General features: G+C 53.4%; 1 protein-coding gene across 1 annotated transcript in view; it reads right to left on the bottom strand.

Annotated features, from left to right (window-relative positions):
• Positions 1–7,506: 7,506 nt before the first annotated feature.
• Positions 7,507–24,080, bottom strand: part of SMAD6 (SMAD family member 6) — a 75,682-nt gene continuing 59,108 nt past the window's right edge. The window contains exon 4 of the mRNA XM_082853867.1: positions 7,507–8,975. Coding sequence (XP_082709993.1) covers positions 8,434–8,975 — 542 coding nt within the window. The 3' untranslated portion in view covers positions 7,507–8,433. The remainder of the gene's footprint in view (positions 8,976–24,080) is intronic.

Here is a 24,080-nt window from a genome sequence, read left to right as displayed (position 1 = left end):
CATAAAATAGAGGGCCATCTATTGCCCACTTGGCCATACAACTTGGCCAACCTATTTGCTAGTGATTTCCATGGACTTCCCTCAAAATCCCATTAATTGGCTTGCAAGCCCCTCCTTTTTCCTCTTTCAGAGAGTCATGTCTCTCTCAGCATCCCATCCTCATCGCTGTCAAGATCTATGAAGGATGTGAGATTTTAGCCTATTTGTAAGACAATAAGTTAGCTTGCCCTGTTTCCTGGACGCTGGTGGAAGACACGAGACTCCTGGGTCAGAGACAACAGACTTTTATTACTCACAGCACCACTGGCAATGTCAGCAGTACTGGTTTTCTTGTGGTGCAAAGAGAGACAAGCGACGCCTTCACACTCAGTGGGGTGCTTTATAGGAGAGGAATCCTGAGCTTAGGGAACCCAAATCTTTTATAATGGGCAGTAAAATGATGGTGCTTTGCACAAGAGGGAGACACCATCTCTATCTTTTAAGTCTGTTGGCTATCATATATCCTTGAAGAGAGTCTAGAAGGCAGTCAGTGCCTCTGCTTGCAAGATTCTCAGAGAGACCCATGGAGAGCTGTCGCCCAACACTACAAACGTTCTCATCTGGTCCCTATGTGGTAGAGGATATCATCTGCATTTTACGTATGAGAGAATCACAGCCCAGAGGAAACACATGAAAAGACCAGGTTCACAGAGACTGGAAAATGGTGGAGCCAAGATTCAAACATCCACACGCTTTCACTTTTCTCCAAAGCTGGCCCTGCATCTTCAGCAGCAGCAGCTCGGGCATAAGGCTTGATGGAGAAGGTGGCAAAACCTCGTGTTCAAAGATGATCTTCAGCGGCTCTGTGTCCCCTCTCTCCCCAGCCATGGCACATTCCAGAAGAGACTCACCTCAAAGGCCTTTGGCTTCTCCCGCTCGCTTGGGAGCCCACCCCTGAAGCCTAGACACTGTCACAGAAGGTGTTCGATGACATTGCCTGCTCCCTAGCGGGGCACCCCTGGAATCTCCAGGCTCAGAATCAGACAGAATGGGATCCCAAATATACAAACTGACAATTCCTCAATTTAAAACCTTGTGTGCCTCAAGCTGGTCCTTCTTCCCTGTGAGTCGTGGCAGGGACACCCCTCAGCACAGCCAGGGCCTGGCAGAGATCCTGGCTGTGGGCCCGGATGGGGCCAAGTGGCCCCAAGGGTCAGACCTCAACCCCCCTGGAGCCCCAGAGTGAGGAGAGCCTAGGAGCCAGCCAAGGCCTGTCACCGAGGCGCCACTCGGCTTTCTGGGGATCTGATGTGGTTTTTGACATGTATTGACATTATATGTTGGGCAACACAAAGCAGGGGATTCTTAAAGAGTCAAAATAGTTGTCGTCAGGTCCAGGAACAGCAACCATCCTCCCTCCATGGGTGGACGAGGAAAGGGAGGAGGGAGCAGGGGTGGGAGTGGGGTCACCATTGCCAAAGGGTCTGCTTCCAATACACACACTTAGAAAGCACCGATATGCTGCTCATTTTAGACAATTTAAGGAACTTGGCCAACATTCTATGGCCTATGGAGAAGATCTTTTCCCCTTCTCTACAAAAACTTATGAATAGATGTGTTTCTGTTGGAATGTTAAGGAAAGGACATCTTAGACGGCGTGCATGGACACAGTGTTGTTCATGTGTGTGTTTTTCTAGGCATTCCTACAGCTCCATTTTGTTCACTGCTCAAAGATGAGAAATAGAAAGTGAAACTATTACAAATAAACATTTCCAATTAATTTGCTGGTTCAAACAAAACTGGCCTCAAAAAGCTGGCGATAAACACAGTATTTTAAAAATTCAACAAATGCTAAATGTGACTACAAGCAGGCCCTATTCTAACTGCTTTACAAATATAAACCCATTTAATTTCATCTTCCTAACTATCCTAGGAGGTGTCCATTCTAACAAATAAGGAAACTGAGGCTCAGAGACCTTAGGTAACTTACCCAAGGTCCCTTAGCTGGAGGCAGAGCTGGGCCTGGAGCCCTGGGAGTTGCCTCCAAAGCCTGTGTGCTCAGCAGCCATGGAAAGTCAAGGTCAGAACTGCTGCCATTCATTAGCAGGATTGGGGGTGAGGGTGGGTAGGAACACCAGCTCTGGAACCAGAGAGATCTGAGTGGGAATCCTCCATCTGATACTTCCTAGCTGTGTGACCTTGGGCAACTTACTTAACTCCACTGAGCCTCATCTATAAAACAGAAATAAGGATTAAATGAGATGATACAAAGTGCCTACTACATAACAAGTCCCTCAGTAAATGATAACTGTTATAATTATTGCTAAACAAAGTAAGGGTTCCGTTACTAGCAATTGTCTCAGCTCCTCTCAGCAGATCTAATAGGAAAGCCCACCCTAGATTCTGGAGTGAGCATCAGGGGCTCTCTAGAGCCCCTGGGCTCCCCCAAAAGGCACCATCAAGCCATCTGGTTTAGACCTTTCAGTTTTGAAGGGAAGTTAAAGCCCAGTAAGAGGGGTCTCTCCCAGCATCACTCAGCCAGGTCTCCCACGGTGCCCCTAGGAAGTCCAAGGAGGTCACATTAAAAACCATCCGTGTCCTCTACTCATCACATAAGCTCCCAGTCTCACCCTCAGAAATTCTAGGCATTTCATCTATACTCCACTAGCCTCGCTGTGACCTGCGTTGAAAACAGCAAGGCTGAGAGGCTGTTCTAGCCTTTATCCCGGGTGACAGTCAGCCTAGACTGGACACCCCCTTCCCCAGCATTCTCCACCAAACCCCCGACCAGGCCAAGGTGACACACAACTTCCCCTGGGTTATCCAGGTTGCCTGAAGTCAGCAAAGGCCTCACGATCCCGGGGTGAAGAATTGTAAAACTTTGCCTCCATATGCCTTTTATTAAAAAGCATAGGGAAGGGCTTCCCTGGTGGCACAGTGGTTGAGAGTCCGCCTGCCGATGCAGGGGACACGGGTTCGTGCCCCGGTCCGGGAAGATCCCACATGCCGCGGAGCGGCTGGGCCCGTGAGCCATGGCCGCTGAGCCTGCGCATCCGGAGGCTGTGCTCCGCAGCGGGAGAGGCCTGTGTACCGCAAAAAAAAAAAAAAAAAAGCATAGGGAACACAACAATGAGGATGCACTTAATGCCACAGATCTGCACACTGAAAGATGGTTAAAATGACAAATTTTATGTTACGTGTATTTTACCACAATAACGCCACCACCAACAAAAGCATAGGGAAGATGAAAAAGTTCTAGGGATGGATGGTGGTGACAGTTGTACAACAATGCAAATGTACTTAATGCCACTGAGTTGTACCCTTAAAAATGATTAAACTGGTCAATTTTATGCTATGTGTATATATATATATATATATATTTTTTTACCACAATTAAAAACAAACAAAACCAAAAAATGATCTGTGCCCCTACCCTTGCCTCTTGACTGCTTTGCTCAGGCTGATCCTGTCTTCACAGAAGCCTTTGCAGCATCTCTGAGAAATCAGCTCTGGAAGGAGCCCCAAGTCAAGGGTTTGGCCCCCATTGGCCACTGCCTTGGTGTGTGACCCTGGTCACCACCCTGACCTCTCTGAGCCTCGGTTCTATGACAGGGATGGAACTAGATGTCCTCTAAGGGCCCTCCCAGCTTAGCCATTCTCTGAGTCTGCGTTCTAAATCATCAAAGGAACACGCCATCAGGAATTCTTGCTACCACATCCCCAGGAGGGTAGAATAAGACTATAGGACCTGGGGCCTGAGGCTAGGGGAGGAGATGAGGGTTCTTAGGGGTCTGTAAGGAGAAGCCAGCTGGGGTTGTCATGGAGACACATGATCCTAATAAACACACCCCCCTCTGGATGACTGCTGTTCCTTTAGAGTTTATAAAACACACCCACATCTATTACCTCCATGACCCTTTCATTCCACAAACATCCAGGGAGCCTATCCTCTGTGCCCGGCACTGGGCTGGACCAGGGCCAGGGGGGCCAAAGGGACATAAGACATCTCTGGCTTCTAGGAGACTCCCAGGGAGGAGAGAGGGGACAGCGGCGTGGGCAGATCTTGGATTGGGCAGGAGGGAGCGTGGGCAGGCTCTCTGTATCCTGAGAGCACAGGCAGTCACCAGAGAGGTCACTGTCACTCGGAGGACTGACAGATTTGACAGTGACACCCACACTGTCAGATTTGGGTGCAGACCATGACTCTGGGCGAACAGTGGATTGGAGGGGGTGGGAGAGGGATGGAAGCCCAGTAAGAGGCCACAGCAGCTGTCAGGGGGAGGCCCTGGCATCCCCAACAAGGGATGTCCCAGTGGGTCACCGACTATTCCTGCTGGGGAAACTGAGGTTCACACGGGTCAGCTGATGGCCCAAGGCAACAGCGACTTAGGAGATCTGGATTTGAGTCCTCATACCTGCTGAGACCCTAACCCAGGTTTTCTTCACCAACCTGGGCTACCTTCCAGGCCCCAAGATAATACCAGGGAGCACTTGCTGACATCTTAACAGGCATTAATTCAGTTAATCCTCCTGACAACCCTAGGATGTAAACACTCTTATTGTGTTTTGGTTTTTTTTAAGATTTTTTTTTTTTTGATGTGGACCATTTTTGAAGTCTTTATCGACCTCGTTACAATATTGCTTCTGTTTTTTATGTTTTGTTTTTTTGGCCGCAAGGCATGTGGGATCTTGGCTCCCTGACCAGGGATCGAACCGCACTCCCTGCCTTTGCAAGGCAACGTCTTAACCACTGGACCACCAGGGAAGTCCCAAATACTCTTCCTGTTATTCCAATGAGGCAACTCAGGCCCAGAGAGGTTAAGTATACAACTTGCCTCAGATCACCTATCTGGTAAGTAGCAGAGTCTAGATTAGAACAGGCAGCTGCAGCCAGAGGCAGCCGGAACAACAAAGTCCCCTGAAATGTGTGTGTGGGACGGGAGCTCCCAGGACAGGTGGCGGGGGGATGGGGGGAGGTCACAGAGGTGAACAGAGGTGTGTGCGTGCCCTCCAGAGCACTGGGGGAATCCATGCCCAGACACAGAGGAAACAGCCAGACCAGGAGTCTCAAGACATGGGTGTTAGGCTCAGCTCTGCCCTGTACTTGCTGTGTGACCTCGGGCTCCTCATGGTCCTCTCTGAGCCTTGGGTCTTCTCACCTGAAGCATGAACACAAGATCTCCAGGCACCCCCTCTCCCAGCTGTGCTTCCCTCACTCGTAGACCCATCCGTCCACAGCCCCTACCCGCAGACATTCCCAGAGACTAAGCGGGGAAGGGACTGGACATGGGGGTGGGCTGTGAAGCTGAGAGGAAGGAGCAATGGAGGGACTAAGGCCTCTCAGAGAACCTAGTCAACAGAAGGAAATCCATTCCCTCTCCGCCCTCACCCCAGGCCTGGGCTTGGGTTTGGGGGCAGTAAGCCCCACCCACCTCGCTTCCCAGGGCCTGCAGGGACCAGGCTCCCACGACGCTCTCCAGAGACGGGGCCTTGTTTAGAAAGTGTCTTCTCTGGAGCCTGAGTCACTGGATCCCTGGGTGGTCTGGGGGAAACCACAGAGTTTCTGTCAGCACCACAACCGGGAAAGGGGGAGGACAGCAGGTCCCAGCGCCACTTGTGCCCTCAGCAACTCAGCCTGTTCTGTCTGGGACTTGGTTTCCCTGTGTGAACTGAGGGGCTAGAACTGGAGTCTCAGACCCCCACAAAGAAAGGCAGCCACCAGGCCTTCTTTCTTAACACTCGAGGCCACCCGAGGACCTTAGGGAGGTCCTCAGCCTCAGGACAGAGCAGGCCTCGGACCAAGATTGCTGCAAGGTTGAGGCCCCTGGGCCTCCAGAGTTCAGCCCTTCACGCTCACGGACCGTCCCCAAGGGGCAGGCCCACTCCAGCAAAGCCGATCACACCAGCCCATAAGAGGACACCCAGCTGACATCTGAGACAGAGGTTTGCTCCTTTCCGCCCCAGGGAGCTTGGGCAAATGAGAGCATTTGTGTAAGCATCCATTCCTCCGTCTGGAAGAGGAGAATGGCAGAGAACACCCCCGCAGAGATTTCTGCGAAGACAGGATGCATCAGAATCACTTCACGCGTAGGAAGGACCCACAAACAGTGAGTTAGTGTCAGTTGTCACTGACTTGAAAAGAAGACAGATACAGTGACTCCTTGCCCATCCTCACACAGCACAGCCCAGCTCTGCTCACTGCGCCCCAGGAGGACCAAGGCCTGGAGAGCGGGGACAGCAGAAGGAGGAGGGCCTCCCGGGAAGCTCGGGTCTGAGGGTGGCAGAGTAGCGTGAAAGGGTCTGGGCTGGCCGGCCTGGGTATGGGGACAGAATCAGCAGGGGTGGGGAAGGAGTCCACTGGCATATAACTTTGGGAAACCAAGTGAAAGAGTGTAGTTCTTGGAGGACGTGGCGGCCGTGATTCCCACCTCCTGGCAGTCACACTCTTGTGTGGTCCCCCCACCCCTACCCCCCCCCCCCCACACACTGCAGCAAGAATGGTTTGTGTGATCAACAGAATATGGCAGAAGTGATGGCAGGACACTTTTGAGATAAGGTTAGGAAAGACAGCAGCTTCACACTTGGTCTCTCTCTTTTGGATCAGTTGCCACGTCATGAGTCGTCCAATGGAGAGGCCTACGTGGCAAGGAGCTGAGGCCTCCAGCCAACAGCCACGTGAGCGAGCTTGGAAGTGGGTCCTCCAGCCCCAGTTAAGCCTCAGATGACTACAGCCCTGGCAGACAGCTTGACTGCAGCCTCACGAGACCCTGAACCAGATCCACCCAGCTAAGCTGCTCCTGCATTCCTGAACACGGAAACTGTGATAATAAATGTGAGTTGTTTCAAGCTGCCAAGTTTTAGGATCATTTATTACGCAGCAATAGATAACACACAGGACTTCTCAGAGCATTTAATAGGCTAATGTAAATCTCCAAGAAAGAAGATATACAATGTAACATTCCCCTTAGTTATCTGGCCAAGAAGGCCTTCTTTTTTTGAGTTTTCTCAAGAGAGGAAACTGATTTAATTGATATGGCTCTGGTTAACTTCTAACCTTGATCTGTCTCATGAGCTTGTCATCTACCCTTCCAGAACCTTAACTTTTCCCTTTTATAGAGTAGAAAGAAACCACCTGCCTTTGCATCAATCATGACTACACTTCCAGATGGGCAGGTTCTGAGCTACTTGGTGGGGGGATGGGAGGGTAGCTTATCTAGGTCCTAAAAGGAGTTTCACCCTGGGGCTCAGGTGGCTTCTGTGAGGTGGTAGGTGGGTTCGAGACCCACCATCTCAGTCTTTCTTCCACAGGCCATTTCCCCAAAGTGGTGAGAATTAATGTTTTCTAGCTTGCAGACAGCTCAGAGATGAGAGGCATGGACCCAAGTCTTCCCCATCAGGCTGAGAGTTCCTCTAGGCCAGACCATGAGCCTCCCCCATCAGACTGGAAGAGTTTACCTAGGATGGATGGCCCATGTACTCTCCCTCTTCCCCCTGAATCCTGTGGACACACTACAGCCATGGGTGGGAAGGAACAACAGAACCTTCTCTGGCCTTAAGAGCAAACATATGACCTTCCTCCCTTTTTTTTTTTTTTAAATAAATTTATTTATTTATTTATGGCTGTGTTGGGTCTTCGTTTCTGTGCGAGGGCTTTCTCTAGTTGTGGCAAGCGGGGGCCACTCTTCATCGCGGTGCGCGGGCCTCTCACTGTTGCGGTCTCTCGTTGCAGAGCACAGGCTCCAGATGCGCAGGCTCAGTAGTTGTGGCTGACGGGCCCAGTTGCTCCGCGGCACGTGGGATCTTCCCAGACCAGGGCTCGAACCCGTATCCCCTGCATTGGCAGGCAAACTCTCAACCACTGCGCCACCGGGGAAGCCCCCTTCCTCCCTTTTCAATGTAATTCCCTCTACTCTTTAACTGGTAAAAAATTGAAATCAAGTTTCGGGATGCCTGATGGGTCAGAAACCCACAGAAGCCCTGCATGTTCCTCTTTGTTAAAAAGAAGACAGTTTAAAAAAAAAAAAAAAAAACTATAATGCGAATACTTTATTATCAACGAGTGACTGGTATTAGCTTTTTGTCTGGGCATTAATATTTCAAAAACCATACACCAAACCCAGGCTCTTCCACCTAGCTCTGCTGTATCATTTTCTTTAAAAAAACAACAACAACAACAAAAAAAACCATAAAGAAGAGGAAGGAGGAGAAGAAAGAAAATATATCTGTATTATAAGCCAAAGTGCGTCTTTCTTGTTTTGTCCATATACACACATTGCACCATACATAAATAATTACATTGTAAAAATGACTCCATAATTACAAGTATAATATATATTTCCATATAATATATAAAACTTTATATTAAATCTAGGTAGATGATATCTGGGGGGGGTCGTCCGTGGGGGCTGTGTCTCTGGGCACGGGGCCCCCGTTGGCGGGGCGGGTGGCGGGCCGCTATCTGTGGTTGTTGAGGAGGATCTCAAGCCAGCAGGGGCAGGAGGTGATGAACTGCCGGGAGTAGCAGGGACCCCAGCCCTTGGCGAAGCTGATGCGGACGCTGTTGGGGTCGTAGGGGCCGTCGGCGGCGTCGGGCTCGGGCCCGTGCTGGAGCAGGCCGGAGCGCTCGAAGTCAAACACCTTGATGGAGTAGCCGGGGGGCACCTTGCGGACCACCAGGGCGCGGCCGCCGGGCGCGTCCAGCGTGGGGGAGTTGACGAAGATGGGGTGCTCGCCGCGGTTATAGGCCCACACGCCGTCCGGCTCCTTGCTGAGCAGGATGCCGAAGCCGATCTTGCTGCGCGTGCGCCGCACCGACTCACTGCGCTGCTCCAGGTTGAGCTGGCCCAGGCAGAAGCCGCTGCCCTGAGGTAGGTCGTAGAAGATGCTGACGGCCTGGTCATACACCGCGTAGAGGCGGCCCACCCGTGTCCGGTGCTCCCAGTAGGCCACGCTGCACCAGTGGCTCGGCTTGGTGGCATCCGGAGACATGCTGGCGTCTGCAGGGCAAGCACAGGGCACGCGGGTGTTATTCCAGGGCAGCGGAAGCGGCACTGCCGCCTGGCCGGTGGCCTTTGAGGGGGGTCTCTGGCGCCCAACAGACATGGGGAGCACTACTGCGGGCCAGGCCGTCCTCAGATTTAACCCACAGCAGGACCTCACCGCCCACCCCACCCCCAGACACACACGAAGGCAAGGCACCTACTGTGCCAGGTGCCTGTGGGTACCCAAACACGAACCACACCCGGCTCCCGCCTGTAGAATTTTACAAGCCAGCAGGAGAGGGACACACACCCACACACCCAAGGGAGGGACTGACTGGCGAGCACCTACATTGTTCCGGGTGCTGTGCTCTGCACTCCTCACTCCGCACGTGACTCACTGGGTCCTCCCATAACTGTGCGGAGGCCACCTTCTCACTTTACAGACGAGCTTCCGGGACTTGGCAGCCACCAAGCAGCCTGCCCAAGGCCACTCAGCCGGCGAGTGGCACCACCGGGATTTGAACCTGGTCAGTCCAGGCCTCAACCTGAACAGAGCGGGGTGAAGCTATCAGAGGGCATAAACCGCCCCTCAGAGGGGACTCAGGCATAGGAAGGCGCGGTGCGGTGGGGAATGTGGCCCCCAGGACCTCTTCCGGCCCAGAATGGGAATCGCGGCTGCCCGACGGCGCCCAGCCTCAGCCTGGAGCGTTACGCAGGGTCTCCCAGTAACCCCCACCCCCGGCCCCTCAAGTTGGCTCTCTGGGCAGGAAGTGCAGCTTTCCACCAGAACTGTAGCCGCCTCTGTGAGACAGAGAAGCAGAGGGTCTCTAAGTGCAAAAGGAAATCGCTCCTCGAGGGCTCCAGTTTGCCAGCGGCTCCTCTCCGGGCCTCAGTTTCCCCATAGACGGCAAAGGGGTGGCCTGCATGATGACTGGGATCCCTCCGCACTCCAGCTGGGGGCATCTCTACATGTCTGCATGAATTTAACAATTTTCTGAGACCAGGCGTAATACCAGGTATAGGCAAGGGGCCTATATCTTGAAGGGCAGCCCCCTCCTCACTGCTCTCGGGTGTGGCCGGCTTCTCAGATTCCGAAGCGTTTTGACATCTGGTCTCTCCTTTGAGCTCAGGGCTCTGACAAGCAGGTGGGCACCCATGACTGCCCAGTGGGGTTATGTGTTCCCACACAGGCCCCTGGCTGGGGCTTTTGCAGAGGGCGAAGGTCTGCTGGAGGCCTGATGAGGACGCACTGAGGCCCTTTATGGCTCGGCTTCTCCAAAAGAAACAGATTAAAGTCCAATCAGGGGCTTCCCTGGTGGCGCAGTGGTTGAGAGTCCGCCTGCCGATGCAGGGGACACGGGTTCGTGCCCCGGTCCGGGAAGATCCCACATGCCGCGGAGCGGCTGGGCCCGTGAGCCATGGCCGCTGAGCCTGCGCATCCGGAGCCTGTGCTCCGCAACGGGAGAGGCCACAACAGTGAGAGGCCCGCGTACCGCAAAAAAAAAAAAGAAGTCCAATCAAACCTGAGGGAGAAAGCACTGCCAACAACTTCCGTCAGGAGCCTGGGTGAGGTCAGCTCTGTCTGCCTTCAGCCCAGCCCCGCCTAGAGGCCCCAGAGCAGCCGGGTGACAGGGCTCCTGACATTCTCTTCTGTGCTGGGAGGCCCACCTAGCAGGAAAATGTCCACCTGAGGGGCCTCCTGTGGGCTGCCTGCTCTGCTGTGGCCTGGGGCTGGGCACAGTCCCAAAGGGCATGCCCCTTGCCCTCTGCCTGGCATTAAGATCCCAGCCGCAGGTCCCCAGGCCAGCCCCTGAGGACATATCATTCTGTCTCACAGTCCCCATCCAGGCCCCTCGTAGTTCTAGCTGATGGTCGGGATGGGGGAAGAGGCCCTGCTCCCTGCCCTCAGCTGACTTGCCCCTTAGCCAGTGCGCAGAGAGACAGCTCTAGCCCGTGGTAGGTGACACAGCTGCGGGCACTAGGCCAGCCCCAGCAGGTGGACAGCTAGGAACAGCCCAAGCCATTGCCCCTTTCTCCATCCATCCATCCAGCACTGGTCTGAGAGTTTCCAAGAGCCAGGAGAGCGGCACCATCCCAGCCTGGCCGTGAAACTGCAACGCCAACCTTCTCACCGAGCGACAAGAACTCCGTTAGTGCACTAGGCACAGAGAGGCGGGGAAGCAAAGAAGCTATGCCTGGAGAATGTCGGGTGACAAGACAGACAACAGGCATCCCTGAGTGCCTTGCACGAGCCAGGCACCTTCTTCACAATGGCCTTGGTTGCACCTGTTATCACCCCAGTTCACAGGTGTGGTAACTGAGGCCCAGGGAGGTGCCAGAACCGGACAAGGGCACACGCTAGTGAGCCAGCATCAGTGCCAGGCCACACTCCCGAGGGCAGCTCTTCTCCGTACTCCGGGCAGACACCCCCCAAAACCCAGGCACCAAGCAAATGCCCCCCTTCTCGAAACCTCACCCCGTGTGTAACCACGACTGCTCTCGTGGTCTGTGAGTCCTAGAGGTGCTCGCCCACAAGCCGGTGAGTCACTGCCCACCCCAGAAACGAAAGGTCTTCATTCCCTGAAGACTCAGCCAGTCCCACTGAGCGAGGGAGTGCTGCCATCCCCTCCACCGATAAGCTCAGAGAGGCCACCCGGGTCATCAAGTGGCAGCTCTGACCCCGGAGGGAGAAGGCAGAGAAGCAGTTTAACAGTCAGGGGGTGGGGGTAAAAGGCAGAGAAGCAGCTTAACAGTCAGGGGGTGGGGGTAATGCGATTGAGGGGGTGGGGTAATTCCTCCCTCCCAGCTCCTAAAAGGCTTTCAATTCAAGGCCAAGTGGGCCTTCCTGTCCCCCTCCTCTCAGTACCTCCCACCCCAGCAGAGGCAAATGCGCCCTTGCCCTCTACCCCCATCTCATCAACACCTGTGTCCCCGGCCTTGCCCCAGTCAGTGCTCCGCAGGGGGATGGGACCCTGCGAGTGGGGATGAACCCCAGCCCCTCACCGCCCGCCCCCCCCGCCCTGGAGCTGCCCTAGGGCCCAGCCTGCCCCATCCGTGGCGCTCAGGGACACTCCCCGGGCCAGGCCTCACTTTCCGCGGCCTCTTTGGTTGAACAGACTGGGTAACAACTCATCAGGCCTGGGCTCCAGGCCACGTCTTCCAAATTCCAGGGGATGGACTGTCGCCTCTGAGAAGCCCTCTCTGACCTCTCCCTCCTGTGCGCCTGGAGCCTTAAATGCAGTCCCTCCCTTGGCCTGAGCAGGTGTCTGTGCCCCTGGCTGGCCTCAACTCTCAAGGAGGAAGGGGTGGGTCTTAGTCCTTTCTGCATCTGTCCCAAGTCTGCATGTATCCCCAGGGTGCTCTTGGAACACCTACAAGGGAAGAAGGAAGGAAATAAAATAGATCCCAAGTGTTGGCACACTGCCCTCCCCCCTACCTCCCCACAGGAATCCTGCTCAGCAGGTGGGACCGATGCCCTCAGGCCCAAGGGGGTGCTGGGCAAGGACTAGGGTCTCAGGTCTGATCCTGAGAGAGCAGGCCGGCAGGTGAGCCCATCACCATGCTTGGGGCATCCCCGTCCCCACCTAGCTCTGAGGGTCTCTGGGCTCCAGAACTGGAGGGTTCCCCCGGCATCATCTCATCCAGGGAGCGCCGATGCTTTGGGCTTTCACAAACCAATACACTGTTTAATGGAGGGGTTGGGAATGTCATAAGGTTACCACGGTTTTATTTTGTCACATACAGACTTATTAAAAACCCCAAGACCATCTACTATCACTAGCACAAAAGAAAGTAATTTGATACTCACAAAATAGGTAGGACGTAAATCAGAAAATTTTAAATTAATACAATTAGATTATAAGAAGCTTTCTTATTTCTTTCACCATGGGCCAACGAGAACTTAGTCCGGAGGCTGGCCTGTGGGAACTATCAATTGAGTCCAATGTCCTTGTGCCTCCAAGATGGCATCTCTGGGGGAACCGGGTGACTTGCCCAAGGACACACAGCAGTGGGTGGCAGAAGTGGGACCAGAACTAGAGACCCCAGATTCTAACCTAATGCTTGTCACATGATCCAAAAGGTTTCCTAGTGAGACAGACCTAAGCTCTCACCACTGACTGGATATGTGGCCATGAACAAGCCACTGACTGTCCCCAAGCCTCAGTCTCCCCATTTGTAAAATGGACTTACTCATAACTGAGCGCCTCATTTGCACAGTCCATCTTTGGATTTTCTGGCAACTCTGGCAGCAGACCAATCGGGAGCAGAAAGAAGCAGCTGTCTGTTTATCCATCCCAGCGCTGGCCTAACCCTTCCAAGGCTAGGGCTCCTTAGGGGTGTCACGGGTCGCGACCCAGGGTCATTCCCCAGCACGGGAAGTTACAATAGGACAATGGACGGCAATGCCCTTTGCAAACGGTAAGGTACTTTACAAATGTTAAGGTTTAGCTCCCAGCCCGGTACCTGAGATGCAAAGAGATGCTCAGTAAGCGAAGGAATGAAGGGTGAAGCAATGAATAACTGAACGTGGGGGACACAGATGAGTGCTCCTGGGGTTCTATTTACACACACACACGCACATGCGCACGTGCGCGCGCGCGCACACACACACACACACATATTCAGATCTCATGCCGTGTGTTCAGAACAAGCTGACCCACCCTCTTTGAGAAGGCAGGCACCCCCAAACCCAGGGTCACCTCTCCACTCCTCACAGACGCAGAGCCCCACCCGACCCACCACACCTCTCGTCTGCGGCCTGGGCTGCCACTCAGGCCGCGAGGGGATAGTCTCTTGCAGAAGATCTTTTGCTTCTCGTGGCTCCAGGGCTGTGGTCCCGCCATCAGCCTAATTAGGAACCAGCTCCTAAATTGCAAATAAATACCGCGGAGTCAGACCCGAGTGAACAACATCAAAGATGACCGCGCTCTGACCGAAACTCCTGCTCGCTACCCCCTGCTCAAGGCCTGGCCTAGTTCCCAGCCAGACTCTGGGTCCCAGCTGGAAGGGTTCCAGGGGAAGGGGGAGAGGAGAGGCGCGGTCTGGCGCGATGTCTGGGGCAGATCTGGTGGAGCGGCACCAGGCCGGGGGTCAGGAGGCCTGCAGCCCGGTGTCCAGCCTCCTGGCCCTGATCAGGCAGGCCATCTCCCTTCTCCTGGCCTCAGTCTTCCTTTCTGAACAATGAGCTCTACATTTCTGTGACTTCATGCATGTTCATAGCAGCTCTACTCGTAATCACCCAAACTTGGAAAGCAGCTCAGATGTCCATCAACAGGAGGATGGACGTTATGGACTAAATGTTTGCGTGTGCCCCCCCCCCGCCCCAAATTCATGTTGGAAATCTTAAACCCCAATGTGATAGCAGTAGAAGGTAGGGTCTTTGGGAAGTGATTAGGTCATGAACGGGATTAGTGCTCTTTAAAAGAGACCCCAGGGCTTCCCTGGTGGCGCAGTGGTTGAGAGTCCGCCTGCCGATGCAGGGGACACGGGTTCGTGCCCCGGTCCGGGAAGATCCCACATGCCGCAGAGAGGCTGGGCCCGTGAGCCATGGCCACTGAGCCTGCACGGCCGGAGCCTGTGCTCCGCAACGGGAGAGGCCACAACAGTAAGAGGCCCGTGTACCGCAAAAAAAAAAAAAGAGACCCCAGAGAGCTCCCTCGTTCCACCGTGTGAGGACATAGCAAGAATACAGCCATTTATGAACCAGGAAATGGTTCTCACTAGACACCAGATCTACCGGCCCCTTGATCTTGGACTTCCCAGACTCCAAAACTGTGAAAAATAAATAAGCATTATTTAAGCCACCAATTTATGGTATCGTTATTATAGCAGCCAAACAGACTATGATAATGGATAGACGAAAGTAAGGCTCATCCACACAGTGGAATACGACTCACCAATAAAAACGAACCAACTACTGAAACACACCACAATGTGGGTGGATCTCAGATGCACCCGGCTGCGTGAAAGAAGCCAGACACAGAAGACGTGCTGTGTGTTTCCATTGATACAAAATTCTTGAGTAGATAAAACTAACCTACAACGACAGAAATCAGAACAGGGATTACTTCTGGGGAGAGGGGACGAGGGAACTTTCTTGGGTGCTGGAAATGTTTGATATCTTGATTGGTACAAGGGGAACTCAGGTATAGACATTGTCAAAAATCATAACCTATGCACTAGAGAGCTGTGCACTTCATTGTACATATGGTGCCTTGAAAGAATTACAACGAAGATAGTGGAAATGTGCTGCTAGGCCAGCCCTCTGTGGCCATCCTGGAGTGGTCCCAGCAGGGCTCCCAGGTGGTCCAAGGGACAAGCCCTGTGTTTCCCGGCCAGAGAGGGGCGGCCTGGCCGCCCGGTGGCACTCACATTCCTGCCACCAGAGGGTGGTGATGCCTGCGGCGGGCAGGAGACTGGCCTGACAGTAGGTCCCCTGCACTGAAGCCGGCCCCTCCGACGGCTGGCGTTCCTTCCTCTCGGCCTCTCTGCCCAGCAAGGGTGCTTCGAGCCCAACGTGTAATTCTGTTGGGGTGCCAGGGCACCAAGGGGGCCAACTGCGTCTGGGGGAGGCGGGGAGAGCTGAAATCCCAAGCAAGCCTTTAGCTTCTTCGAATCAGCAGTTTTCTGTCAAAACAAAGGGCAGGAACGTTCCTGTGTGCTCCCCCGTGGGCCGCACGCTCCAAAAGCCTGAGCATACGCAATGCAGCTTGTTTTCCTTGTGATTCCCCCCTTTCCACTGGGCCAGACCGCCTTGGACTCACCCATCCTGGGAGGCAAACCAGAGACATGCCCAGATTAAAGTCTCCGATCCTTTAGACTCTAAGGAAGCTGGATGTGGAGGCTCAGAGCATTCGCAGGAAGCTGGACCTTGAGTTCCCGGGTCTCCAGGGCCTGGCTGGGCTGCTCATGCTCCTCCATGTTCAAAGCTTTTGCTGCTGCTTCACACCCCCTTGGGCCTTAGCAGCCTCCCTGCCTCTCCTGGGCTGGCCCAGCCACACCTCAATGAGTGATGAAACATGGGCAGACCCCATCGAGAGCTGGGAAGGGAGACTCAGAGACTCAGAGAAGTTAAGTGACTTGCCCAGGGTCACCCAGCAAGTTGGTGGCAGAGCCAGAGAGGAGCCTAGGGCTGGCTTTTCCAATCCCCTTTGCACAGGGCCCCACTGGGGCCTCCTACCCTCCTGGAAAACTCCTTTCTTCTGTCCCATGTCATGCCTGTGGCTTTAAGTTCCCATCCAACCAGCAGCTTTTTCATCTGAGGCTCCCAGGCCTGGGAGTAATTATGTGGCCCTGCATCTGGTTAACCTAACACCCCTTTAAAAGCCTTGTTTGCCCATTAGATAAGTAGTTTTTGTTATCAAACTAAAGAGGGAAAAAGAAGTTTCCACTTAACCTTCCTTTGTCATTTTAAGCTACAGAAATGGCTTCAGGTTTTGAAACAAGTCCAGAGATACAGCATTAATTAGAAGCTCTTTTTTTTTTTTTTTCTTTGTTAAGGGAGGGGGAGACCAGTCCTTTATCCACTGGGATCCGGCAGTAAAAGCAGAGAAGGAATGTGCACAGGGCCATGTTAATGGTCAACAGCTTAGAACAAGCCTCTCCGCTGAACGCTTTCCAAAAGCAGGGCCCAGCTGACAGGAGTTTCCTCTTATTCGCTCCCACCCGGCCCTCCCCACCCCCACCTCAGCTCCAGCACCTTTGGCCCCCGGAGGAAGCCAGGCTTCCAAGAGGAAGTTCCTAATCGGTCATTACATCACGGGCGGTCTAGCCACCGCCACTGCCTGCACGGGGTCCACCTTGGGGGCTCTTTCAGCCGCTGGTCTCTGGGGCCAAGGACTGTGCTTTGCCACCACTTAGCAGACAGTCGACCAGCCTCTCTGCTCTGTGTGTGTGTGCGCGCGCGCGCGCGTGTTGTGTGTGGTGCAAAAGGAGAATGACAGCAAGGGGAGGAGGGAGGCCAGGAAATGCGTGATCCATGTGGCCAAAATTCATGATTCTGCAGATGCAAAAACTGAGGCCCAAAGAGGGAAGGGAACTTGCCAAGGTTACAGGGAAAATTTGCAATACAGCGGCTTCCCTGGTGGCGCAGTGGTTGAGCATCTGCCTGCCAATGCAGGGGACACGGGTTTGAGCCCTGGTCTGGAAAGATCCCACATGCCGCGGAGCAACTAGGCCCGTGAGCCACAACTACTGAGCCTGCGCGTCTGGAGCCTGTGCTCCGCAACAAGAGAGGCCACGACAGCGAGAGGCCCGCACACCGCGATGAAGAGTGGCTCCCGCTTGCCACAACTAGAGAAAGCCCTTGCACAGAAACGAAGACCCAACACAGCCAAAAGTTAATTAATTAATTAATTAATTAAAGTACCCTTAATTTTAAAAAGGAAAGAGAATTCGCAGTACAGTGGCTAGGACCAGTTGGGTGTCTCCTGCACAGGGCCCGGAAGTAAAGCTGCCTGCATGTGAATCTCAGCTCTGCCACTCACTAGTGGTGAAATCTTGAGTAAGTGACTTCACCCCCTGGGCCTCAGTTTCCTAATCTGTAAAATGGGGATGCAATCAGAGTTTACTGCCTCGGGCTGCTGGGATTAATTTCAAGTGCATTGAATAATGCCTGGTTCAAAATAAGCACTCCATAAGTAACAGCTATTATTTTTTACTAGTATTATTACCACCATCTTATCTCTATATGTTATTTGCATAAATTATTTAATAGATTGACTCAGCCTGTATAGTTCATAAGGGTATTCATATTAGGTAATAATAATACCTGCAATGTGCCAAGGGAATTGAGAACCAAGGGGAAATAAGAGGAGGAGTACTAGTAGTAGTAGTAGTAATAACAATAAAATAAGGCAGCCAGTAGTAGTAGTAGTAGTAATAGTAATGATGATGATTTACCAGCCAACATTTAATGAACCTTTACCAAGTGCCAAGCAGAGTATGAAGCACTTTAAATGCAGTATCTCAACATACTGTCAATCCTCTCAGTAATTCCCATTTTAAGAGGCAGCTGAGGCCTGAATGTCAGGTAGTGTGTCCACAGTCCTCAGCTAGGAAGTTGCAAAGCTGGGATTCAAGCTCACATCTATCTAGAGACAGGGGGCTTTGCATTACTCTCTCATGGTTGCAACCTATGGGCTGCAAACCTCCAGAGGCCTGCCGAGTAATGGCACAGGGACTGTGCTGTAATAACCCACCCGTGTCCACTCCAAGCCGGCACGTGGAGACTCTATAAAGACTGGATGTTAAAAGTGGCCCTTGGATGTGGCAATGTGGGGACCCCACCACACGCTGCCCACCTTCTAGGAAGACTGGGGTTTTTCAGAAACCATGCCATATAACAGCTATCTATGGTCCCCTATGCAGCCCTGCAAACACATACACCTTTTTGGTTTTTAAGTACAGTTTCTCCCATGCACTCCCACCACCCCTCCTCAACACAATGAGCATTTTCTAAATGCACTGCAGTTAGGAAGGGTGACCTTGGGAAAGGGCTGCTGACCCTGGCTGAGTAACTGGAGTGTGGGAGCTGCCGGGTGCTCTGTGCTCTGCACCAAGTCCAGGAAGCAGAATCACCTCCATTCTCAGAGGACAGACCCCAGGGACAGAGGCCACACAGCAGTACAGCACGGGAACCCTGACCGACGGCCTCTGAGCCCAGCTCCTCTCTGCTGTGCCCTTGGTGCTGCCTCATCTGCTCTCTCTGCTCTTCTGGGGAGTTCATGGAACCCCTGCCCTGAGGGGTTTAGAGGGACGTGAGTATGAGGATAGTCAGTGGCCGCCCAGCTGAGTCGTAACTGGCCTTCTCTAGAGAGAGGCCTGCTGCGCCCGGCAGGAAGGCCTTTCTTCTGGCCTTGGTGCCCTGACCCCAGCCTCCTCGGCCCCAGGTCTCTGGTTGAACAAAGTGGCGGTCTGGGCTGTGGGGAAGGTTTCCATTCATCTATCTTGTGCGGTAGTCAAAACAGATCCTGAAACGACGAACTCCTCTTGTAACCCTGACATAAAGCAAGCTTTCACCTGGGCCCTAATACACACAGGCCTGCTCAGTCTCCTCCACAGGTAGTTTCCCTGGCACCTACCAGGACCCATGACTTCTATCAGCATCCTTCTCACCCTGCCTCCCTGGCAAGATTGTTCCAGGTTCCCTGGGCCCAGTGGGCAGTGGCTTCTCTCCCCAGACCTCGGTGCTCTGTGGTCCAAGCTCCCTTCTTAAAACCATTCTGCAGACAGCTCCAGCTTCTGAGAGCTCCACTGAGGCAGCCATCAGATCACTCTCCATCAGAGTGAGAAACACTGATGAGAAACTCTACCCCAGAAACACTGGTGTGCCGGCCTGGCCTGGCCCGATGCTCCTAAAGGAAAGCCCAACACCCTAAGCCACCCAAGGAGGCAGGGCAGGGGAACCACTCAGACTTCTAACAGGGAACCAGGTCCGGGTGGGAGAATTCTGGTTCCCTGTGCCCTGGAAGGAAGGATGGTGAAAAGCATCTGTCTTCGAGGGGAGGGGAGAGCCGGTGATAAGCGGCTTATAAAATCAGCCCCACGTTTTCCAGAAGGAACCAGTTTCTGCAGCAAAAGGCTCTGAACTTTGCTCCCATTCCAGGTCTTCTTTTGTTTTATCACAGAGTCAGACTCTGAGTGTGTTTGTTTATTTTCTTAGCCAGAGACCCCCTGGGATGGGAAAGCCTGGCTTTTCATATTGCCCCTGGAAAGATTCTAAAAACACAGTGTGCACGATAGTGAAGCTGGGTACCTCAGTCCCCAGGAAAGAGAAGGCGGGTGTGAGAAGGGAAGGGGCCCCCCAGTCCTCCCTGGCTGCGGGTCTGCCCTGCCGACAGCCAAACTCCTGAATTCACACAAGAACCAGGCCCCTGGCTGCTCTCTGGGTTCCTGTCTTGGCGGAGTTTGGGTTTTCACACCTTAGGCTTCAAGTGCCAAAGTTCACTGACTCAGCCCAACCTTGACTTCCCTGTTGAAGAAAATCGGCCCTTTGGGGGTTCAGATGGGGACAGCCTGGGCATGTGTCAGAGGTGCGTTGGGGGGCGCGATCTGTGGCAGTTGGCGGTGTGCTTCAAGGAAGCTCATTTGGGGGTACTTTCCTGCCCTGCAGGCTACCAGAGCTGGGGGAATTCAGGACAGCTCCGTTTCTCTTTTATTTCCCAAATACAATTTGAGTTTTATTGGCAAACCTCCTGCCTTAAACTTCTACTTGGACCCAGTGTAAAGCCATAAAAGCAAAGTACCTTAAAACTGCCCTCAATGAGCCTGTCTCAGCAGCTCTGCGGGGCAGGAACCTGCCCTGGTGCAGAAACATCCCAGGGGAGGCACCCCTGCTACTGGGATCCCTTAGTTCCCTGTGCTTTGAACACCCCACTCTGTGTGTACTTTGTCCATCCCACTCTCTCTTGATTTGGAAGATCCCCTGAGACCACAGGCAGCAGAGAGGTGAACTAGTGCAGATCTTAACAGCTGGGTCACTGTGGGCAGGCGACTACGTCTCTGAGGGCCGGGACCAGCTACAGAATTTGGGGGGCCCAGTGCAAAGTGAAAATGCGGGGCTCCTTGTTCAAAAAGTATTCAGAATTTCAGTGGTGAAAGCATAGCCTTAAATTGAGCTGAGGCCCCTTCTGAGCACGGGCCCTGAGTGGGGCACTCACTGGACACCCATGAAGCCAGCATAATAACTCACTCAAAGGGGTCAAGGGCAGGGGGCAGGTTCATGACGGGCCTAACAATGGTAACTAGCACTTGATGAACATGAGTTTCCTCCTCCCTTCCCCAAAGTTTGTCAGACTCTTACTCAACCATCAAGACCCCGATGTCACCTCCTTTGAAAAGCCTTCCTCAGTCCCTGCGTCTGAACTGCACGGCCCCTCCTCCATGACACTCTTTGATGCCATCATCAGGAGGGCGTGTGTCTCCACCGCACCCACCTGCAAGCTGGCTGGCCTGGCATGAGGCGTCACTCATCTCTGCCCCTCCTCCCCCTGAGACCTGGCACCCTGCCACCGGACCAGGGCGCTGTCAACAATGGGCGCTGAATGGAATTTCACATCCAAGAGCTGGGAGGGCACTTGGGAAATCATCGGGTTTTCCCCAGGTCTGAAAAAGATGCAGCAGCTGTACCGTTCCCATTGAACAGACGACACCACTGAGGCTCAGAAGCCAGGACACTGAGCGGGGGAGGGAGAAGCAGCATCCCTACTTCCTCATGATGCAGCCCCACCAATGGAATGCCGGATGAGCTCGCTATGTGCCACACTTGTTTCAGTGGCTCAAAAGAAAACAACGCCTAAAGCCTACAGTTGTCTGGCAATGGGCGTGGATTTAATTTCTCAGACTCGCTAAGTCTATGAGGGTGAATGGAACAGGGAGCATGGCTGTCAACGGAAGAGCCAAAGAATAGGATGGGGAACTGGTTCTCTTATTTGCGAAGTTCTCAAAAATACGCCTCATCTAACACCAGCCTGGTGGTGTTTACCAACGAGCCAGTACCATGTGACCTTTGCAAGTCAAATACACCTGCCTTATTTACATTAAAGATGCACTTTGGGATAAACACCCCCAAATTAAAGTCCCGGGGTGGGGGCACTCAAATTAAATCCTTGCATTAAATCCTTCCCTTAAAAATATCCTTTTGTAACACAAAGTTACGTGATCTACACCTCTTTAGTGAACACAGCGTCCTACAGACTGGAGTTTCTTCAAGTGAGGGTTGCCTGGATCACATACATTTCTGGAACACACAAGAGTGCTTTATAATAAGCAAAAAGCTAATATTGACTGCAGAGACCATTAAGCCCCAATTAAATACTAATATCTGCTGTAAAGAGCACAGTAACATGAGCTTTAAAGGTTCCCTGCAAAAATGTTGCAAGATGACCTAGGGCTTGGCAGAAGCTCACGCCTGCGAGCCGGCCTCCTGTCTGTGGTTGTGCTCCTGCGTAAAACTGAAGCAGCTGAAGTTGCTCGGCACCATCCGTGCCCAAGCCCCAAGCTGCCTGGAGAGGGATGGCTTCTTTGCTATGGGGCTAGAGGTGCAGAGAAGGGAGCGCGCCAGGCGGTCCGTCCATCACATCAGGCCAGCGGGTGGACACAGCCCCGCAGACTTGCGCCCCATGCCTCAGCCCCAAGTCCAGGACCCGTTTCCAAAGCAGAAGGAGGCGAAGCTTGGTTCTCACAGCCCCTGTAGCCCAAGCCAAGAAGGTGGCTCTACCCCCATTGACAGTGATGGTGGAATACTGTTTCTAACTGTGGAAGGTTTTCCAATTCTCCAAGCCCATTTTAGGTTATGGAATATAAAGCCCAGACAGGTTGGGTGACTGCCCACAGGGGGCTAACGAGGAAGGAGGACCGGGGCTCATCCACGTCTTTGGAGGCCAAAGGTGCTCCTTCCACTGTCTGCGCGGTGCCCCACCCCCGCTCACCCCCGGCCAAGCATCTTGGGAAAATGAGTCATCAGCTCAGTAACAGTTTCTCAGAGTAATGCTTTAGTCTGTGTCCAGGTACACATGGGCACACGCTGCACGACTCAAGTCAATGCAGCGATAACGTGAGCGCAATTGTCACAACTGTCAACTGTGCTTCTGTTTAGTCTCCTATTCCCAAGGCTAACTTTTCAGCCAAGAGGGGCACAAGGCTTGTTTGCCATGATCCAATTCTTAATCCTTAATTGTCTTCTAGGAAAGACAAGGGGACCGGGGAGACCTATGGGCAGAACCCAACCGATGGCAATGCCCAAGTGCCTTCTAGAACTGCCTCCCCCTCCTGAGGGCTGTTTGCAGCCACAGGGACCTGTGTGATAAGGGGAGGAAGGAGTGCCTTTCCTGAATCACGGGGAAGCCTGAAGAGGCTCTTGGGGAAGGGAACTGAATAATCGTGTCTACCTTAGCAAGCAGCACACACCTGGCATGCACGGGCTCAGCGAACATTAGCAGAGCTTTGCTAAGTAATGATCCTGCCATCGCTGGGTCGCTACTGAGGCCTCGTCTCCCGTCAGCCTATGGGAATCCAGCTGCTACTGGCCACTGTCCGTCCTCATACCCCGTCTCATTTAACCCTGAGAACAATCCTAGGAGGTGCAGAATCTTACAGAGGAGGAAATGGAGATTAAGTCCCCTGCCCAAGGTCACAAAGCCAATTAGCCAGAATGTGAACCCAGGGGAGCCAGGCTCCACACCCACTCTTCCTTCCATCCCTCCTTGCAGAGTGTGACCCAAGGGGCACTCAATTTCTAGCCTACACTGGTTCCCCCAGATAGTGCAGTCTCTCTCCCGGCCATCTCCTCCACTTGAGACCTGTACCTCCTCCGCCGCCGCTGGTGCCTGCCCCTCCGCGCCCCGCCCCCAGCCCCCCCCCCCACCTCTACGGCCTCCCTTTCCCGTGGGCACAAATGACTCTGTGGGCCACCAGTGTCTGCTTTCCTGGAGCACATGCCCAAGTTGGGCCCACTAAGGAGGACCTGAAGTAATTCAGCCCATAAATCATGGCCATTGTGAATTTCCCTTTTAGCCACAGGCCAAGTCAAACTCTTCCTTCCCCCACTGTAGTTAACCACTCTGGGTTCACTGTATCTCTCCCGGCTGGCTCTGCCTGGCCAGGGGCCAGCGCTCAATTATTAATTAATCTGGGAGGTGCAGGTTGCATTCTTGGCCACCTAACCACTTCCTCCTCCGTCAGGAACTCACAGGCCAGGCCCTTTCAGTTACATCAAGCGTCTCACAACATCCCAGCCCTATCTTGTGGCCAGAGCTGCCAAGAAAGGACGCTTAAAACCAGAGTTAAAAATAACAGGAGAAAACCCAAACACCCAGAAGTCCCCTTTCCCAACTCCATCCCACAGAGCCAGCACTACCTGTGTGCAAAAGCAAAGCGTGCCTCAGCTGCTCAGGTGTGAAATGGGACATCTCCTCCCATAACACACAAGCCGCTGCGTGCGTGAGTGCGTGCGTGCGTGCGTGCGTGTGTAGGAAGGGGGTGGCTGGGGAGCCCTCCCCTCTGAGAATTCTCACTAGCCAGAGAGAGAGACACCAAGACTTAAAACAAGCTAAGAGGCCATCCAGAGTCTGGGCACAGGAAGGTGCTGCCACCGACATCACCTGCTCGCTTGATAGGCAG

This window comes from Leucopleurus acutus (assembly GCF_964270905.1).
Source record: "Leucopleurus acutus genome assembly, chromosome: 1".
Lineage (NCBI taxonomy): Eukaryota > Metazoa > Chordata > Mammalia > Artiodactyla > Delphinidae > Leucopleurus > Leucopleurus acutus.
This window is presented reverse-complemented; position numbering and strand designations above follow the sequence as displayed.